The 17,576-nt window shown below is 44.4% G+C and overlaps 1 protein-coding gene across 2 annotated transcripts in view; it reads left to right on the top strand.

Annotated features, from left to right (window-relative positions):
- Window positions 1-17,576, top strand: part of LOC122798172 (MDM2 binding protein) — a 983,220-nt gene that overhangs the window by 334,172 nt on the left and 631,472 nt on the right. For both annotated transcript variants that reach the window (XM_044066913.1, XM_044066912.1), the window contains exon 9: window positions 2,936-3,049. In XM_044066913.1, coding sequence (XP_043922848.1) covers window positions 2,936-3,049 — 114 coding nt within the window. The remainder of the gene's footprint in view (window positions 1-2,935; window positions 3,050-17,576) is intronic.

Below are 17,576 nucleotides of genomic sequence, written 5' to 3'. Positions count from 1 at the left end.
GGGCAACAGCCATTTCAACAGCCTTCCTCAGAGGAGTACCTACCAAGGAAATTTTGGAGGCTGCAACTTGGAGTTCAGTACACACCTTTACCAAGCATTACCACTTGCCTCTTTACTCTAAATCCAGAGCAGGATTTGCCACTGCAGTTCTGCAAGGGCTCATAGCCAATCCTAACTCTTTATAGACCAGCCACCCAACCTTAGCTTTGGGATTCTACCCAAGTGTAATAACTGCAGCAGTGTAACACGATGAACATAGTACAGTTTTGTACCTACCATAAATGTAAATGTTCGAGTGTTCACACTGCTACAGTCCAGATTACCCTCCCTACATCCCCTCTGAATTAGCTGGATTTATCTATGCCTTTCTATCCTATACAACCTTTGTGGTGTATTTGCTTGTATCTGAAGGTGTTGTTTTTATTTCATATGTATATTTTTTAGTTGCAGTATGTATTGCCTACCTGCTTGGGGGCACCTGACATCTGGGCCAAGAAAAACTGAAGAAAATGGCATTGGATGCATCTTATATACCCCTGGCGCACTGACATCAGGGAAGAAGCGACAGCAACCGATGCCGGACCAAGACTTTGGAACTCTGGCTGACTGCGGGACTGCCTGATGGCAGGATAACCCAAGTGTAATGACTGCAGCAGTGTGAACACTCGAACATCTACATTTATGGTAGGTACAAAACTGTACTTTTTGGGTCCTGGAAAAGGTAGTTCCCAGTGACAGGGGTGGAGATTGGGAGAACATGTTAGAATATAGAGAAATGATATGGCAGTTAAAACTGGATGCCTGTACCCCACCCGGTATGAATGATCATATTTCACTTCTTCCTACCTTAAAAATGAAGGTGTCTAAGCCTAGAAGGGCTAAAAACTAAATTACGCGTGCACATTCATTACTATGCCTATTGTAAAACCATGTTAACTTTTTATGGCTGTTTCCTGTATGTTGTAATGAATGTTTTCTAGTTTGTTCCACCTTTATGAGTAGTTTTAGGGTTTGAACAAGATCTTTCATATGTATTTATATCTTGATATACATTGAAAACAAAAGTATCAAAAGTACAAAAACTTTTTTTTTTATTTCTTTTATACAGCGAGCACTGTTTAAAGAACTTTATTAACAATACTGGGTTTTTTTTTAATCTAGTTCATTGGCACCATTTGCACGATTAATTAATTACTTAATGTTTTATCCAATGGAAGATGAGTAATACATTATAAAAATGGGTGTAGAGAAGGGTTCTGTTTATTCTGATGAAGTCTTCTGTAATAAGATGAAAGAGCTTAATCTGTTGGTTTAATATCAGAGCTGTTTGTTTTGTTTTTATTGTTTGCCTCACTCTGGTGCCTACTTGCTGGAGGAATTAAAGTTCAGTTTTTATCCATGTGAACTGGTGTTTCTGTTGATACTATCATGCATTCAATTGTTGAGGAGGGACAGCCTTTATAGGAGCTCTGTGTGACTGGTTTGTGTTTTTGGTGATTTGGAACCAGTGTTTTCTTGGATAGATAGTACACTTATATCAATGCCACGAGTTTCCACTTGTCTCTTGTCTAAGAAAATCTCTCCCCTGCCACTTTGCCTTACCTGCCTGAAAAGTCATGCAGAGCAGTAAAGTTAAAAAATGAAAATGAATAATAGTGTACTTGCAGCAAGAGATGGTACACTTGTATCAGTGCCACGAGTCTCCTCTTGTCTAAGAAAATCTCTCCCCTTGCCACTTTGCCTTGCCTGCCTGAAAAGTCTTGTTGAGCGATAAAGTTAAAAAATTAAGCATAACAAAATGGCTTGACTCTTCTGATGTCATTGCACCTGCGACGTTAGTAACACATTAGTCCTAAAAAAAAAAAATCCAAAAAACCTGGAAATTAAAGGGGCCACTCGGAAATTTGTGGTACCCCAATATTTTGCCCTCAAAACAGGCATTTACCGAGGAATTTGGTATGGGTGAGAGGTATATCTTGGACTTTTGAGAGAGATTTGACAAAGAAGACTAGAGTGAAGTCCTCAGCGTATTGAACTAGGGTAGCATTTTTTGTAGCAGTGTAAAGGTCATTGATGAATATGTTGAAAAGTATAGGGTCAATACTTAACTCGCAAAAACGTGGAGAAATAATTTGTCCATTTCACTGCTTGGACTCTGTTTGAGAGGTGGCTGTGGAACCATTGTAGTGAAGAATTGGTGAGCCCTACGAATGAGAGTCTATGTAAAGAGTTTTTGATGAGTATGGAAGTCCATATATATCATATGACAAGACTCCCAGAGCTTTAGAAACCTCCTTCATGGGCTGGTCTCCTCATGTGTGTGTTTGACATCTCAGATTGAAACTTGTGTACTCATTGTGCAAATTGTTTCCATGTGGTCTTTTTGCATAAACACTTGATTCTGTACAAGTTAACTTGCCGATTGCCATCTTGTAAAGGGCCCACTGCTGTTTCTTCAGGAAGGAGTCTTGTATCAGTTTAATGGATTGTACTGCAAGTTTTTTTTAGCAGTCTAACAGCGGCTGACATTTGTCTTTTGGGTTATGCTTGTGTTTTGAAAAAGTATATCCTTGCATCTTCTTCCCATTTCCTTTGCCAGTAATTTTACATCCATGACAGAAATTCTGGTGTAGTTCATTTGTTTACCGAGTGCTGCATTTCACCTGACTGAGCCTAGTTTTTCATTGTTTGCCATATGTACCTAAAGTGAACGACTATGAAATAAGCTCAAGTAACTTTTTGGTAACTCTTAAGAAAGTTTCTGATTTTAGACATTTAAGGCTAATGGTCAAAATAAAGATTTGATTTATAATGTGTTTATGTGGTTGTCAAGTACTGTCCAAGTCTTTTAATTCAGGAGAAAGAAACCTGAATGTATGTAATGCATTGAATGAGAAATTCCACACGCATGTTAATGCTGTTATTCGCCTTTCAGAATTAGACGTTGCTGGTATACTAAAGTCCATGCCATGTGTTCAAAGAGATCAGCTGCTTGAGAGAGAACGAAGACTCTGCCGCTTTCAGACCCTTATTTTGAAGGAACTCCAGAGTAAGTAATCAACTATATGACATATAATACCTTCTGCTAATGAATTATGTAGAAATGTATTATTTCGGTAAAGTGGTTCCACTAATGATACGGACAGGGGTAAAGTGGTAAGATGTCTGTCTAATAACATCACTTAACAGAGTTCAAGCCTCAACTGTGGTCATTATGAATGATAACATCTATTAATATTGTTTATTGTGCTGGATTGCTGTTAATTTAGGATGTTATCTTACCTTTTTTTCTAATGAGAATAGAAAAGTGCTATGATTATGGTATTTTGCTTGCCTCATGCTTAATTTGCAGTTGTTTTTCTTATTGGCAGTGACTTTTAAGTGTAGCTTTTAAACTGTACTGCATAGCGGGACCTGCTGCTCTGTTCTACATTTCCTTGCTACATATGGTTCATAGGTTGGTACTAGGCTAGCGGCAATAGGGCCTATACAAGCCTAGCCATAACAATTCCCTGGATATTTCTTCCCACAATATTTACTTCTCTGGACCCCTGTCTAGCAGGGTGACTGACATGATCCCCAGGGTGAATTTCCTATCTCCCATCCAGTCATCAAGGTTCCTCTTGAAGAGGGCCAAGGAGGCACTCTGCTTGACATGTATGGCAGTCTATTTCAGAGTATGGGGAGTCTCTGGGTCAGGAACCTATCCCGCCAGCATGTTTTGTTCATTGTGATGACAAGGTTTCGATCTCTGGAGCGTGTGGCTCTGAGGGATTGGGATTTTTTTAAGTGGAGCATGTCCAACAGCTCAGGGTTTGCCATGGCCTTGTATGTTAAGCAGAGATCGCCTCTGAGTAGACGATATGCCACATAGTATAGCTGAAGTTTTTTTTAGACGGTCAGCATATAGCATCTGCTTTAGGCCTGTGATTCTTTTAGTGAGGTATTTCTGTGGCCTTTCCAGCTGTTGCAGATGTCTTGTGAGGTACATACCAAACGGGGCATTATACTCTATAATGGGTCTAATGAGGGATGAGTACAGTGGGACAATGACCTCCTTTTTTCTGGATGAAAAGCCCTTAGTGATGAGGTGTGCCACATAGAAGGATTTCCTGATTGTTGTGGCGATGTGGTTATCGAAAGTGAGACCACTGTCCACCTGTGTCCCTAAGTCTCTCATCACACTTTCGATGTTTAGTGTGCTGCCACCTATGTGGTAATTCATAGGTACATGTTTCTTTTTAAAGGGGATAACTATACATTTCTTGGCATTAAACGTGAGCACATGGCATCTGTTTCTGTAAGGCCCTTTTGTAGAATATCCACATAATTTGGGGATTCAGTAATGACTCCCAGTTTGCAGTCATCTGCAAACTTTGTTAGCCAGAGTCCCTTAGTGTTGGCCTGTACTTGAGAAGTAGATGCCAAACAGGAGTGGTCCCAGGACTGAACCCTGAGGTACTCCACTTGTCACTTGTCTGGAGCTGGATTTGGAGTCGGCTACTTTTACAGTCTGGATTCTGTCAGTAAGAGAGTTGGCAACCCATCGAGTGACATAGGGATGTATGCCCTGCTTAGTAAGTTTATCTATGATTCCAGAGTGGCCGATGGTGTCGAAGGCCTTGGCGAGGTCCAGATAGGCTATGTGGACTGCCTTACCCTCGTCCACAGCTCTGTAGACTGATTCAAAGAAGTCAGTCAGGTTCAGGAGACAAGATCGGCCCTTCACAAACCCAAACTGGGTGGAGTCCAGTGTTTGAAGGTTGCCATTGTCTTTGTAAGTTCCATGATAATGCGTTCCATGCCCTTGTAGATCAGGCTCATCAGACTGATGGGACGGTAGTTCCCGGGATCCAAGGTGGATCCACCTTGTATAGTGGGATAACTGTAGCTGTGCGCCACTCAGTGGGCACGAAGCCTGAGGTGAGGCTATGATTAAACATGACACTTAGGTGAGGTGCCAGTTCATTTTGCAGTTCATGTAGTACACAGCCAGGGATGTCATCTGGTCCCATGGATGCTGTATTCTTAGCTTTGGAAAGTGCGGTTTCTACCTGTGTGGCCTTGATTACCGGAATTTGTCAATCTTTTGGTATTGAGATGGGCCCTTTAGGGGGTGAGAAGGGGGTGCAAGTTGGCACTAAATCGATCTGCCAGGATATTGGCAATGTCCTTGGGATCAGTATATTTAATGCCATTCTGTTGAAGGTCAGAGCAGATCTGAGCATTGCTATATAGATTCTTGACATAACTATAGAATGTCTTGTGGTTGTCTTTAGAATCTCTGGCAATTTTATTTTCGTAACTAGCTTTTGAGGATTTTATGAGGGATCTCAGCTTCTTACTGAGGCTGGTGAGGGAGTTTTTTGCATCCTGGGATTTTCCACTTTTTTGCAACAGTTTCTTCCTTCTGTTGTATAGTTTGTTTATAGCACGGGACCACCAGATTGGCTTCTTTTTTTTTGTAGAAGAGCATCTTGGTTCTGTTTGGGATGGCACGATTCATGCACGAGTGGATGTGCCTCGTATAGTGTCTTAGTGTAAGATTCTGTAGTCGAACTTTCGGATCCCGTCTGCATGGGTGTCATGAGGTTTGTCACTTCTGACTTCAGTAGCATGAAGTTGGCTTTGGAAAGGTTTTTTAAGGAGGTTTCCTTACATGGGGGGTGGGATGTGGATGTCAAGGGTGATTTGCTTATGGTCAGACCTGACCAATGAGGGGGTGACCACTGGTGTGGAGCATCTATCTCCCATGTTGGTAATGACCAGGTCTATGATATTGGAGTCCCTGGTGGGACAATGTATTAATTGATCCAGGGCGTTGGAATTTATGAATTCCAAAAACCATTGGGAATAGGAGTTGGTACCCGAGTAGTTTTCCCAGTTAATGTCAGGGTAGTTGAAATCACCCAATATTAGGGTTTTTGGTTGTATCTTAATATTTTCCAGTATGTTTAGAAAGGTGTAGTGAGAATCTTGGGGCATGGTGGGGGATCTGTAGCAAGCTACAATTTGGATTGCAGTCTTACCTAGTGTTAATTGCACCTGGAGAATTTCAGATGCATTGTGTTGGGCATCTAGCCTGGAGGTGTGAATATCCTTGGTGAATATGGACACTCCTCCACCTTTAGTGTTTCGGTCTTGGTTTTGTGGCAGAAAAGTGTGGTAAGAGTTGTAGCCTGGTATTGCAGGAGTGCTCGCTGGAACCTTGAACCAAGTCTCAGTTACTACACAGATATTGATGTTCTCCATTTTTAGGAGTGCCTTGAGAGAGTGCATTTTGAGGTTTAAATTTCTAGCATTACCTTCAGATTTTGCATGCTTGTATCTGTTACGGTCTTGGTTTTGTCCTTTGAACCCTCCTTAAAAAAACACTATAGGGGTGGCAAGAGCTTTAGCTAGTAACCTGAATCCCAGGGGTGACAGGTGCAGACCACTGCTGGCAAAGCATCGTGGTTTGTTGATCATGTCTTCCCAGGCAGACAGATACTGGATCCCCTTTGAATGACACCAGAAGCTTAGCCAATTGTTGAAGTCAATCATTTTGTCCTTATACTGTGGTATCATTCTGGGCGAAGGCAGGATGCTGCTCAGGGCTAGGGTCATACCTGCCTGAGCCACATGATACGAGAGCTCTTCCATGTCTCTTTTCATGTAGTCCATGGAGGTACGTCTCAAGTCGTTCACTCAAACATGGACAATGACAGAGTCGTATTTGTACTTGTGGAGTGACTTGAGTGCTTGCGTTATGTGGCGGATCCTGGCACCCGACAGGCAGCTGACTGTAATTTTCTCCTTCTTCAGCCTGGTGAGTGGGATATCAGTGTGCCTGACTATAGAGTCTTCCATGACTAAAGTGTTAGGTACATTGTCTTGCCTTAGGGGCTTTTGTTGGGTGGCACACTGGTGTTGTGAGCTCTATGTGTCACTTTGGTTGTGACTGTGTTTGTTTGCGTTTCAGCTTCTTCTCAGGTCCTTGTTGCTTGGGCAGGTTAATGTTAAGGGCCTCCGCATATGTGGGTTTAGTGTTGCTATGTGTGGGTGTTGATGGTGTGGGTTTTGAAGGGCTATGAGTTGCTTGAGGTGTAGTGCAGGTGTTAACCTTCTCCTCTTGACTGTCTAGCACAATGTTAGCCAGAGAGAGCTTTGCTTCCAGTTTGGCTATGTAAGTGCATCTCTCGCAGGTTGTAGTGTTGGGTGGTAGGAGGAGAGGGTTTGTGGTGTTGGGTGGTAGGAGGAGAGGGCTATTAGATTAACCAGTTTTGTCTGCATTTTACCTTGCTGCAACATGCAGAGGCTTGGAGGACATTGCACTGTACATATGACATTTGTTTTAAAGTAGTAAAGATGACGAAGCCAGTCAGAAGGCTAAAACACAGTTTTAATCTAAAAATCTTGAAAGTAACAAATCCACTTAGTTAAGCGCTTTTGTCTACATTAAGACATCCTCAGAGCCAAGACAAATAGTGAAGTAAAAACTTTTAAATATAATACAAAGACACACCCATTTGAAATGTAGACAAAAGCACTTAACCAAGTGGATTTCTTATTTTCAAGATTTTTAGATTAAAACTGTGTTTTAGCCTTCTGACTGGTTTCGTCATCTTTATTATTGGAATTGTTTCGCAGCCTGGATACTTGTGGATTTATTTTGGTTAATTTGGTTTAAAGTGTTTGTAATGTTTACCTAACATATGCCCTTCTTTATTCCTGAAACTTCATCTAGCCTGCACAGTTGCTATTGGAAAAGCAACTTGGCTCTAAGCTGTGATGACTTGTGCACTACTGCTTACTTAGAATGACTCCTTGTTGCCACAGCTCAGATGCACTGACTTGTGCAGTTCCATTTGCTTTTGCTATAGCAACTCCTTGTTGCTGTTGGACCTGTTCATAGCCACCTTCAGCAGCTATTGATATCTACATTTTCCTTTGTAATGAAGCTAGTTATTGACAGTAGCTGTATTTGACTACATGCAAGCATGTGGCAACCAAGTGTAATAAATCCTAGAAGCAATCATTGCAAGACACCTGAGCTTGTCCTCTGTCTAGTGACTAAATTGATTCAGTATATGACTAATGCCTTTAGTAATTCGACCCACCAGGCAACATACAGTGTTGTTTTACAGCTACATGTGCACATGTTTTTTATAGTCAACGTTGCAGTATTGAGTCTTGGGAATTGCTGTTTGCAGGAGTCCATGGTTGGCCTAAATACCAGAGGACTTCACTTTCCCTCTGGGCAGACACCTTCCCCTGACTGATGTCTGTGCTGGTTTCATTTCTTTATTGCCACTTGGACTGATGCAGAATACCATCATTTGCATTGTCTGTATATCTGTTCATTAGGCCTGAAGACCTGAGATTTTGGGAAAAGCTAAGTACACTGTTGGAGAAACTTCTTTATATTGGTTGTTTCTGTATTTGCTGCAAATTGGTGTCAGTGAAAGTTAATAATTGCCTGTCGTATTAAAAGCATATTCCATAGAAGAATTTTCACCCTTGCTGTCCTTTTTGCTTGGCCCAGAAAATGATGTCTTTAGTTGCTAGTTTTGTGCCTTTTTCAGCAAGAAAACGATTAGACATCAGGCAGACTCCATTCAACAGTACCCATTTGACGGTATTGCTACGCCTAGACACAGTATGTTCTGTCAGTCCCCAGGCTGATATCCCTAAGAAAAGTCCAAAGGAGAATGAGTTTAGGGAGGCTGATGACACCTTAATGGAAAAGGAAAAGTGACATCTCTCCATAGAGGGAATCTGATTCCTGTGATTCTGATTAAGTGGAATTGGCTCATAGAAGACATCTTCCCACTCACAGTAATGCCTCTACTTAGATTCTAAAGACATCTTGTTCAGCTTCACCCTCAAAGAGATTTCATTTGGGGACACAATACATAGAGTGAAAGAGTCGCTCCCAGGCTTAGAGCAATTAGCAGAAGGTTTCAGAGCCTGCCAGAACCCAGACCTTTGACAGTCTGTCCAGCTGCAGTTGTCGTGGATGATGTGTTTGATGATATATCCTTGCAGATTATTCCGTGCACCGTTTTAAGGAAGCCAGACCATAGAGTGCTGTACACCCACAGACACCTTTACAAGAATCCTGTGATGGGCTGCAGTTGTGGTGCTTTTGGAGTTCAATAAGGGAAATACTGGGCCTGCTTCCAAGACTCCATTGACAAATAAAAGAGAAGGCAGAAAGCTAGACCATTTTCCTAAGAAAACTTACACTTCTGCTACGCTGGCCATGACGTCTGTCAACTGCCGGCTCCACATGCTCAAATACATTGAGTCTGTCCAGGAACAGATATAAAAATAAGGCAGAGGGAGGGGATCCAGGATAAGATTATCAGGAGGGAAATCCTGGATTTGGTCAAGGTTTGTGTTCGGGTGTCCAAATACACCCGTAAATGTGGCTGTGAATCTCTAGAGCAGTGGAGTCTATTACCAGGAGACATGAGGAATCAGCCCCTGTAAGAGCATTTTAAAGTAGAACTTTGTGGTGCGCATTTGAACAATGAGTTGCTCTTTGGACTCCCTGCAAAAAAAAAGTGTTCTGGATGCTGGAGGCAAAGGGAAAGACCATGAAGTCTGTCAAAGAACTCTACCTTTCTCGGTCACCTAGATGCAGTAGAAACAGGGGAATAATCCAAGTTACAAAAAAGTGGCAACATGATTTTTACTGGGGTTCCAAAGACCCAGGTACCCAGTATCCGCAGCTATGACCTTTTCAGGCACCTCCATGACCCCCACTACAAAGTTGCATCCCAACCCCCTCCCCTGTCAGAGCATAGGGGAAGGCTTTGTCTTTTACACAACCTGGCAGCTAATCACTCAAGACAAATGAGTGATGTTCTTCATGTTTCACTGTTGCAGTCATCACCTGTGTGTTATCCCTGCTGTGGTAGCCCTTGGTCAGCCCAAATACAAGAGTCAGTGTTTTTGTGTGCTGGATGCCGTTGCCTGTAGTCTGACGGCAGGTCGTCAGTGCTATAAAGTAAGGCAGCTGACATCATTACATCAGTCTTTCTTGCTGTGGTGCCTGTAGCAGAAGTAGTTCACACGAGTGCTGGTCAGTCACTACCAAAAAGTTGCATTTCAGCTGAAAACGTCTAAAGCTAAGTACCCAGTTGGGGACCCTTTTTTCTTGCTGTAACCAATGTCCAAAAAAGTTAACAATTGTTTCACCTGTGGAAAGCAGATCCCACACCGAGACTTACATTCCTACTGCATCATTTGTGTAGGCCCAGACCACGATGTCCCTCGCTGCCGGTTCTGTGCCCTCTTTAATGCGAGAACCATTCGCAGTAGAGGTCTTTTTGTAGACAATTAATGTGAAGTTGTTCAGTCTTGCCATTCATTCTTTACTGATGGGTTCGGAACCGATCCATCGGCTCCAATACGGCCATTTGCAAAGTTCAGGGTTTACCAGTAGCTCGAGACCAAGCCCCTTATCCCATGATGCACTGCTGGAATTACCTCTGATCTAGTTTGCCACGGCACGGATCTCAGTGGTTCCGGTTCGCTCAAGCCAATTTTCAACAAATAAACTCATCTTTTGCAAGTTATTCAATAATTTTTTCTTATTATTCATTAGATTAGTCTTAGAGTAGTTTCTGTAGTTTTCTATAAGATCCCGTACCTTCGTGTACCTTTTGAAAAGCTTAGTTGTAGTGGCCTCATGTTTGGCCTGCTTATTTCCTTAATTGTATAGATATATAGATAATACATATTTGGCAGTGTTGGCCCTTTTTTCTCTGGGGCCATTGTTTAGAATGTGTGTCTGTGTGTGTGTCTTTTTTATTGTTGTTATAGCTTATCACCTGTTTTTCTAGGCTTGTTATCTTGAGCCTAGGCGTGTTTTTTTGTGGTACATAACTGACAGTGACTTTTAGGCTTTATTTAGGCTTGTGTGGCTTTGTTTGTAGTGTTAAGCCTAAAGGAATTTTCTTGGATATGTCTGAGGACAAGGACAAACACCCAAAATCTGGATTCAAGAAATGTCCAGACTGCGGGCAAAAGATGTCTGTGACTGATGGGCACGTTCAGTGTGTATATTGTTTAGGTGCTGTGCATTTGTAGGAGTCCTATAGTATTTTCCTCTCCTTTTCCTCGAGGGTATTATTGGAGAGGAAAAGGAAGCTTGTCAATAGAGGCTTGCTGAAACATCCTTTTGCCGAAGCTTTGAGTGACCAGGATGGGGCCAGCAAGTCCTCCAAGTCTTCTAAATCTTCAGGAGACTCCAAGGTTTCTAAAGAATCAAAAAAGTCTAAATAAACGGAGGATTGCAGGACAGTGGCTCCACAGCTCTAGGAGCCGAGTGTCTCTTCATTTCGGAGCCGGCCCACAGTTCTGGAACGGGTATCTGAGAGACCTGCATCTCAATTCCTTCAGTTGGCACCATTGATGCACTCCTCTAGGTCTTCTGTCACCCTTTCGGATTTGGATATGGGCGGATTGGTGCAGAAGCTCTTATGGGCACCAGGCCTTGCTAAAATGTTGTCAGCTCTGACCCCAGCTTTGGAACAGAAGACCACCACTCCGGATTTGACTGCTCCTTCTCCGAGCCATACCGGACTTTCGGAGCCGGAGGGGGCAGACTTTGGAGCTGAGACCTGCTCCGGTGTCATCAGTTCCATCTACTCTGACGTCCTTGGTGCCGACCGGGTCTCTAGGGGCCGACATTCTCCTGTCGGGTCCGGGGAAGATAGTTGCACCGACTTGTTGGTGCTGACTCTTCCTCTCAGGGCCTCAGCTCAGATGAGCTCGGCTCCTACCTCCAGCTCTGAGCCCACGGCCACGGTGTGGGAGGGGCTGGCGGTTCCTTCATGTCCGTCGACCCCTCCTCATCGGAGCGGTGATGCCTTCGAAGCCATAAGGAGAGCTTTGTCCCCAAAGACATCCTTGACACCAGGTCTGGCCTCTTCTTCCACCAAAGCTCGTGTGTCCGCTTCTGCTGCCAACTTCCAGGCCAAGCATAGAAACCCTGAGCCTCAGGTAGCCCCACAGGGCACCCCCTACTCTTCTGAGACCTCCCCAGAGGCTCCCACTGAGGAGGTCCCCAGGAAGAGGTTGTGCAAGAGGAGACACTTGGACTCCCCACAGGAGTCTTTGACATCTGACACTGACTTGGATAAGTCAGAAGGGTCCCCACGATCCCCCTCTGAGGATATCTCCTTTGCGGAGATACCCGAGATCCTTAGGCAGAGGGGTGATTGGCAGTCCAAAAGCTCTACTGAGGATGAGTCAGTTCTCCTAAAGACTTTCGGGTCTCAACCTTCCACCTTTTGGGTGTCTCTGCCCTTTGATGAGCTCATGCATCTGGTCTCTCAGAGGGCGTGGGAGTCACCAGACTCCATGGAACCTGTCCCTCGGAGGCCTAATAAGTTAATTTCTGCCCCCGTAGATAAATCCTTTTTGTCCAAGGAAGTTCTTGTTGATGCCATGGTGGTGGCGGCGGCCACCAAAAAGGAAATATCTGAGACTTCCTCATCGATCCATCCTCCTAACAGAGAGTCCAGGATCATGGATCAATATGGGAAACACGTTTAGTTCAGCGACTTTTGCAGTCCGATCCCTGAACTATTTGACCCATTTCACCAGACTGCAGAGAGATCTCCTTCAGGAGTTGGGATATACTCTTCAGGGTACTGTAGCTGCAGGGGCTTCCGACAAAGTTGACACCCAGCTTGCTACCCTAAATGACATTGTGAACTCGTCCATGCATTTCATATCATATGCAGCCGATGGGATGAGTAGGGCAGCAAGTACAGGAATTGCTCTAAGAAGACATTCCTGGATTTGCTTGTGTTCCTTCACGGAGCCCTTTAAGTCTTCATTTGTCAACACCCCTTTTGATGGCTCTTCTCTCTTTGGGCCTAAAGTGAAGGAAACTCTGACCAGGTGTGAACAGGAGGGAAAGACTCTATCTGCCGTCGGAGTCCATTTTTCCACCCCTACTCAGCCTTACCCCAAAGGCCAAAGGGGAGGAAAGATGTGGTTCCGAAAAGCCCAAGGAGCCTTTCAGGACACATGTGGTGAACCCCTGTCTAAGGGGCAGAGGAGAGGGTAATACTGGAAGATGCCACCCTCGTGGCAGAGTGGGTCTGCAACACCAGGGTGACAGAGATCACTTCTCTGGTCAACCCTGTCAGCACTCCTGAAAGGAGGCCCAACTGTCCTGCTCTGGAGGCAGTCGGGGTCGCTTATCTTTGTAACTAGATGCCTGGCAAGGTATAACAAACGACAGCTGGATACAAAGTATTATTTCCAGAGGGTATTTCATACCATTCTCCATTCCACCCACACCCACAAGGAGAATCCCGGACGTTCCACCCAGTTACAGGGAGCAAGCAACTATAGAGGTCCACAAGTTGCTAGAAAAAAGTCATCCAGCCAGTCACAGCAGACCAAACAGGATCCGGAACCTACTCAGGATTCTTTTTGGTTCCAAAGAAAACAGGGGACTGGAGACCTATTTTGGACCTCAGCAGACTCAACCAATTTGTGAGGAAAGAGAGGTTCCGGATGGTCACGCTACAGTCTATACTTCCCTTTTTAGGGAGAGACAATTGGATGTGCTCGATAGATCTCAAGGATGCGTACTACCACATAAAAATGGCCAGGCCATCCACAGATCATCTGCGTTTCCGGCTGGGAGTCAATCATTATCAGTTTCGAGCCATGCCCTTTGGCCTCACTACAGCCCCCAGAGTGTTCACCAAGTGCATGGCAGTGGTCATGGCTCACCTGAGGCATCTAGGATTCCAGGTGTTTCCGTACCTAGACGATTGGCTCCTTGCCTCCACCACCAGGCATCAACTGATTCAGGCAAGAGAATACACTCTGACACTCTGCAATCACTTAGGCATTACAGTCAACTCAGAAAAGTCTGCTTTGTCGCCATCGCAGCATATCATCTTTATAGGGGAAGTTAGACACTTCAACCACCACTCTACGACTACCAATCGAAAGGGTCTTTCTTCTTTGCCAACATGTCAGCTCATTGGTGTTGAAGGACAGAGCACCAGCCGCAGGAGTTTTAAAAGTATTGGGTTTGATGACAGCAGTGATCTTGGCCATACCATTAGCAAGGATGCATATGCGATTCTTCAGTGGCTGCTGTTCACTCAATGGTCTTATCAGGAACTCCCAATGAATCACATGATTTTAATTACGAGCTCTTGCAAGAGAGATCTCCAGTGGTGGTTGACGTCTCTTCATGTAACCATAGGACACCTCTTTGTACTACCCCCTGCAGTAGCCACTGTGACCACGGACGCTTCCCTGATGGGGGGCATTTTCAGGGAAAGACTGCCCAAGACACATGGAACGGATCAAGAGTCACATCTGCATATCAATGTTCTGGAGATGAGAGCAGTACTTCTGGCACTGCAGTACCCCCAGGACTCTCTTCCTCTAGGGACGATTGCAATTCAGACGGACAGTATGTCATTGGTCTGGTACTTGAACAGGCAAGGCGGGACCAAGTCTTACCCCCTTTGCCGAGAAGCTCTCAGAGTTTGGCAGTGGGCTGTCTCCTCCCAGCGCTTTCTGTTGGCAACGCACATCCCGGGAAGATCCAACGTGATAGCAGACAAACTGAGCAGAGCAATTTTGTTGCTGCACCAGTGGTCCCTCAAACAAGAGATTGCAGACAGGATTTTCCACAAATGGGGCCAGCCTTGCTGTGATGTTTTTGCCAGTCACATCAACACGAAAGGCAGAAGCTACTTTGCCCTGATTCCCCCTCCGGGAGACCCCCCGAGAGATGCACTCGTACACGATTGGCCCCCGGCTCTCCTCTATGCATTCCCTCCAATCTCGCTAATACCCAGACTTCTTCAGAAAGCAAAGTCACTGGAAAGGACCATCATTCTTATAGCCCCTCATTGGCCTTGGCAGATTTGGTTCCCATTTCTTCATCGTCATCTCTTGGAGGATCCATGGATTCCGGACCAAGTTCCGGACCTTCTGACACATCCATCGGGGGACCTTCATTTTTCCTTGCAGTCACTGAAGCTAACAGCTTGGCTGCTCCAGTTCCCCTCATAGCCAGACTTCATAGCCTTTATAATGAGACAAGGCAGATCCTTTTGTCTTCCTATAAGCCGTCCACCAGAAGGTTATATATCAGTAAGTGGAAGAGATTTTCCATATGGGCCTCTAAGCAGAAGATTGATCCTTCTCAAACTCCCTTGACGTCCATATTAGAATTCTTGACTATGATCTTTAATAAAGGAGCTGCAGCTGCAACAGTTCAGGTCCAGTTGGCTGCTATGTCTAACTTTCATCTCGAAGTTGACAGGCTAAACATAATGTCCCACAAGTTGTTCAAGGCCTTTCTCAAAGGAACCTTTCACATGAGGCCTCCAGTGAAAACTCCTTATTCTCCTTGGAATCTAAACTTTGTGCTGTCTCGTATAATTCTTCCCCCGTTTGAACCAGCATCATCTTGAGGCCTCAAATATTTGTCTTGGAAAACCATTTTTCTGGTAGATATTACTTCTGCCCGCAGAGTGTCAGAACTTCAAGCCTTATCTATCAGCCCTCCTTATTTGATTTTTCATGCTGATAGAGTATCTCTTAGGACAAACCCCTCTTTTTTGCCCAGAGTTTGTTCAGAATCTAATATCAACCAAATCATTGAGTTACCAGTCTTCTTCCGTAACCATTCCAACAAATTAGAGTGCATGCACAAACTTGACGCTCACAGACAGCTCAGATATTATTTGGACAGAACAAAAGATGTTAGAAAATCAGACCAGCTCTTTGTGTCTTTCTCTGAAGCTAGAAAAGGTAGACCAGTGGCTAAAACAGTGCTTTCTAAATGGCTATCTGATTGTATCACCTTTGTTTATTCAGCTGCTGATATGCCTTTACTACACAAGATTAAAGCTCACTCTGCCAGAGCAGTTTCTACATCCTCTGCATTCCAAGCCAAATTGCCCCTTGATATCATTTGTGCTGCAGCCACTTGGTCTAAACCTCATACCTTTATCACTCATTACAAAGTTGATAAAGGCCTCCAGGGACAGGGCTTCCTTTGGGTCTATGGTCCTGAAAAATGTACTCCCGTGAGCCACCCGAGATTTAGGGTGCTAGGGACTCTACCCATCAGTAAAGAATGAACGGCGAGATTGAACAACTTCACATTAAGAAGTTATGTACTCACCCTAACGTTCCATGTGAGTTCCATCTCTCCTTCATTCTTAAGTCCCTCCCTCCATCCCCCACCTGGCTGGTAGTTGACCTAGAGGCTGGTCTCATCCTGGTTGCTCAATTCTTCTTCCTCTCTCTGGGAGGGTAGTTCTCTTGTATGGATATAGTACACGCAGCAAACGAAATCTGAGGTAATTCCAGCAGTGCATCATGGGATAAAAGGCTTGATCTCAAGCTACTAGTAAACCTTGAGCTTTGCAAACGGCCGTATCGGAGCCGATGGTTCTGCTCCAAACCCATCAGTAAAGAATGAAGGCAAGATGGAACAACTCACATGGAACATTATGGTGAGTACATAACTTCTTATTTTTGTATTCCATCTTTGAATTCCAGTATGGTGTCCATCAGCCAACAATCTGTTGACATTCCAAAAAAAATGTAGAGATAAAGCAGGTCACACAAGACTTAGCCTTCTGACGACGCTACCGCTAAGCAAGTCATCAGTTCTCCAGAATTTAGAGAGGCGCTTTTGCAGCCCCTGATGCCCGACTAGCTTTCTATGCAGGCCTCTGCCGAGACCCTTTGTCTTCCGAGCCTTTGGCTGTCTCTGCCTCTGTTGGGTCCGAAGCCGCGATGCAGGCACCAGCTTTGAAGGAGGCTTTTTGCAATACTGATTCTAGACAAAAAATGACGTCTTTGCATCCGACTACCGCTTCTCAGAGACCGACAGATTCTCTCAGTCCTAGAAGCCAGGCCACTCCTAGGAAATCTGCTTCTAGCCACCATCTTGCTACTGCTCGCCCACCCCAAGCTCAAATGCTAAAAATCCAACCTGTGTCCTGCCAGTCTGGTTACGTTCATGGGGCAGTGTTGGACTCAGTCTAACAGAAAGCATTTCTAGCTCAGGACAAAATCTGTACCTTAGCAGCTTACCTCCAATGTATCAGCATCCAGGAAGCCATTTCTGCCACTGACTTCCTCATGCTACTGAGGCATATGATATTATGCATCCTGATGGTTCCCCCTGGCAAAACTGCATGTGAGGAAGCTACAATGGCTTCTAAAAAATTGTTGGTCCAAGTACCAACAACCTCTAGAAATGTCTATCCCACTCCTGCCCTGTTTAAAAAAAGGAGATTTTATGGTGGAAGCAGAGCATCTCAACAAACCTAGGAGTGACATTCAAATCCCAGGAGGCCTACCCAGTTCTGGCAACAAACAGTTCAAATCAAGTATGGGGGTACTCAGCCAATCTAAGAGTGCAAGGAACTTGGGAGAAAGGCATGCAAAACTCGGTTAAACATGAAAGAAATGAGAGCAGTTGTAATGGTCTTAGTGTGGCTTTGAAACTTTCAAGACTATGTCCCTTAAAAACCCTGACAAATAACACCACAGTTAAGTGTTATTAACAGGCAGGG

This window comes from Protopterus annectens, chromosome 3.part1, assembly GCF_019279795.1.
Source record: "Protopterus annectens isolate FY-2018-M chromosome 3.part1, PAN1.0, whole genome shotgun sequence".
Classification (NCBI taxonomy): domain Eukaryota; kingdom Metazoa; phylum Chordata; order Ceratodontiformes; family Protopteridae; genus Protopterus; species Protopterus annectens.
The sequence above is the reverse complement of the archived record's forward strand: the minus strand, read 5'-3'. Positions and strand labels throughout refer to the sequence as shown.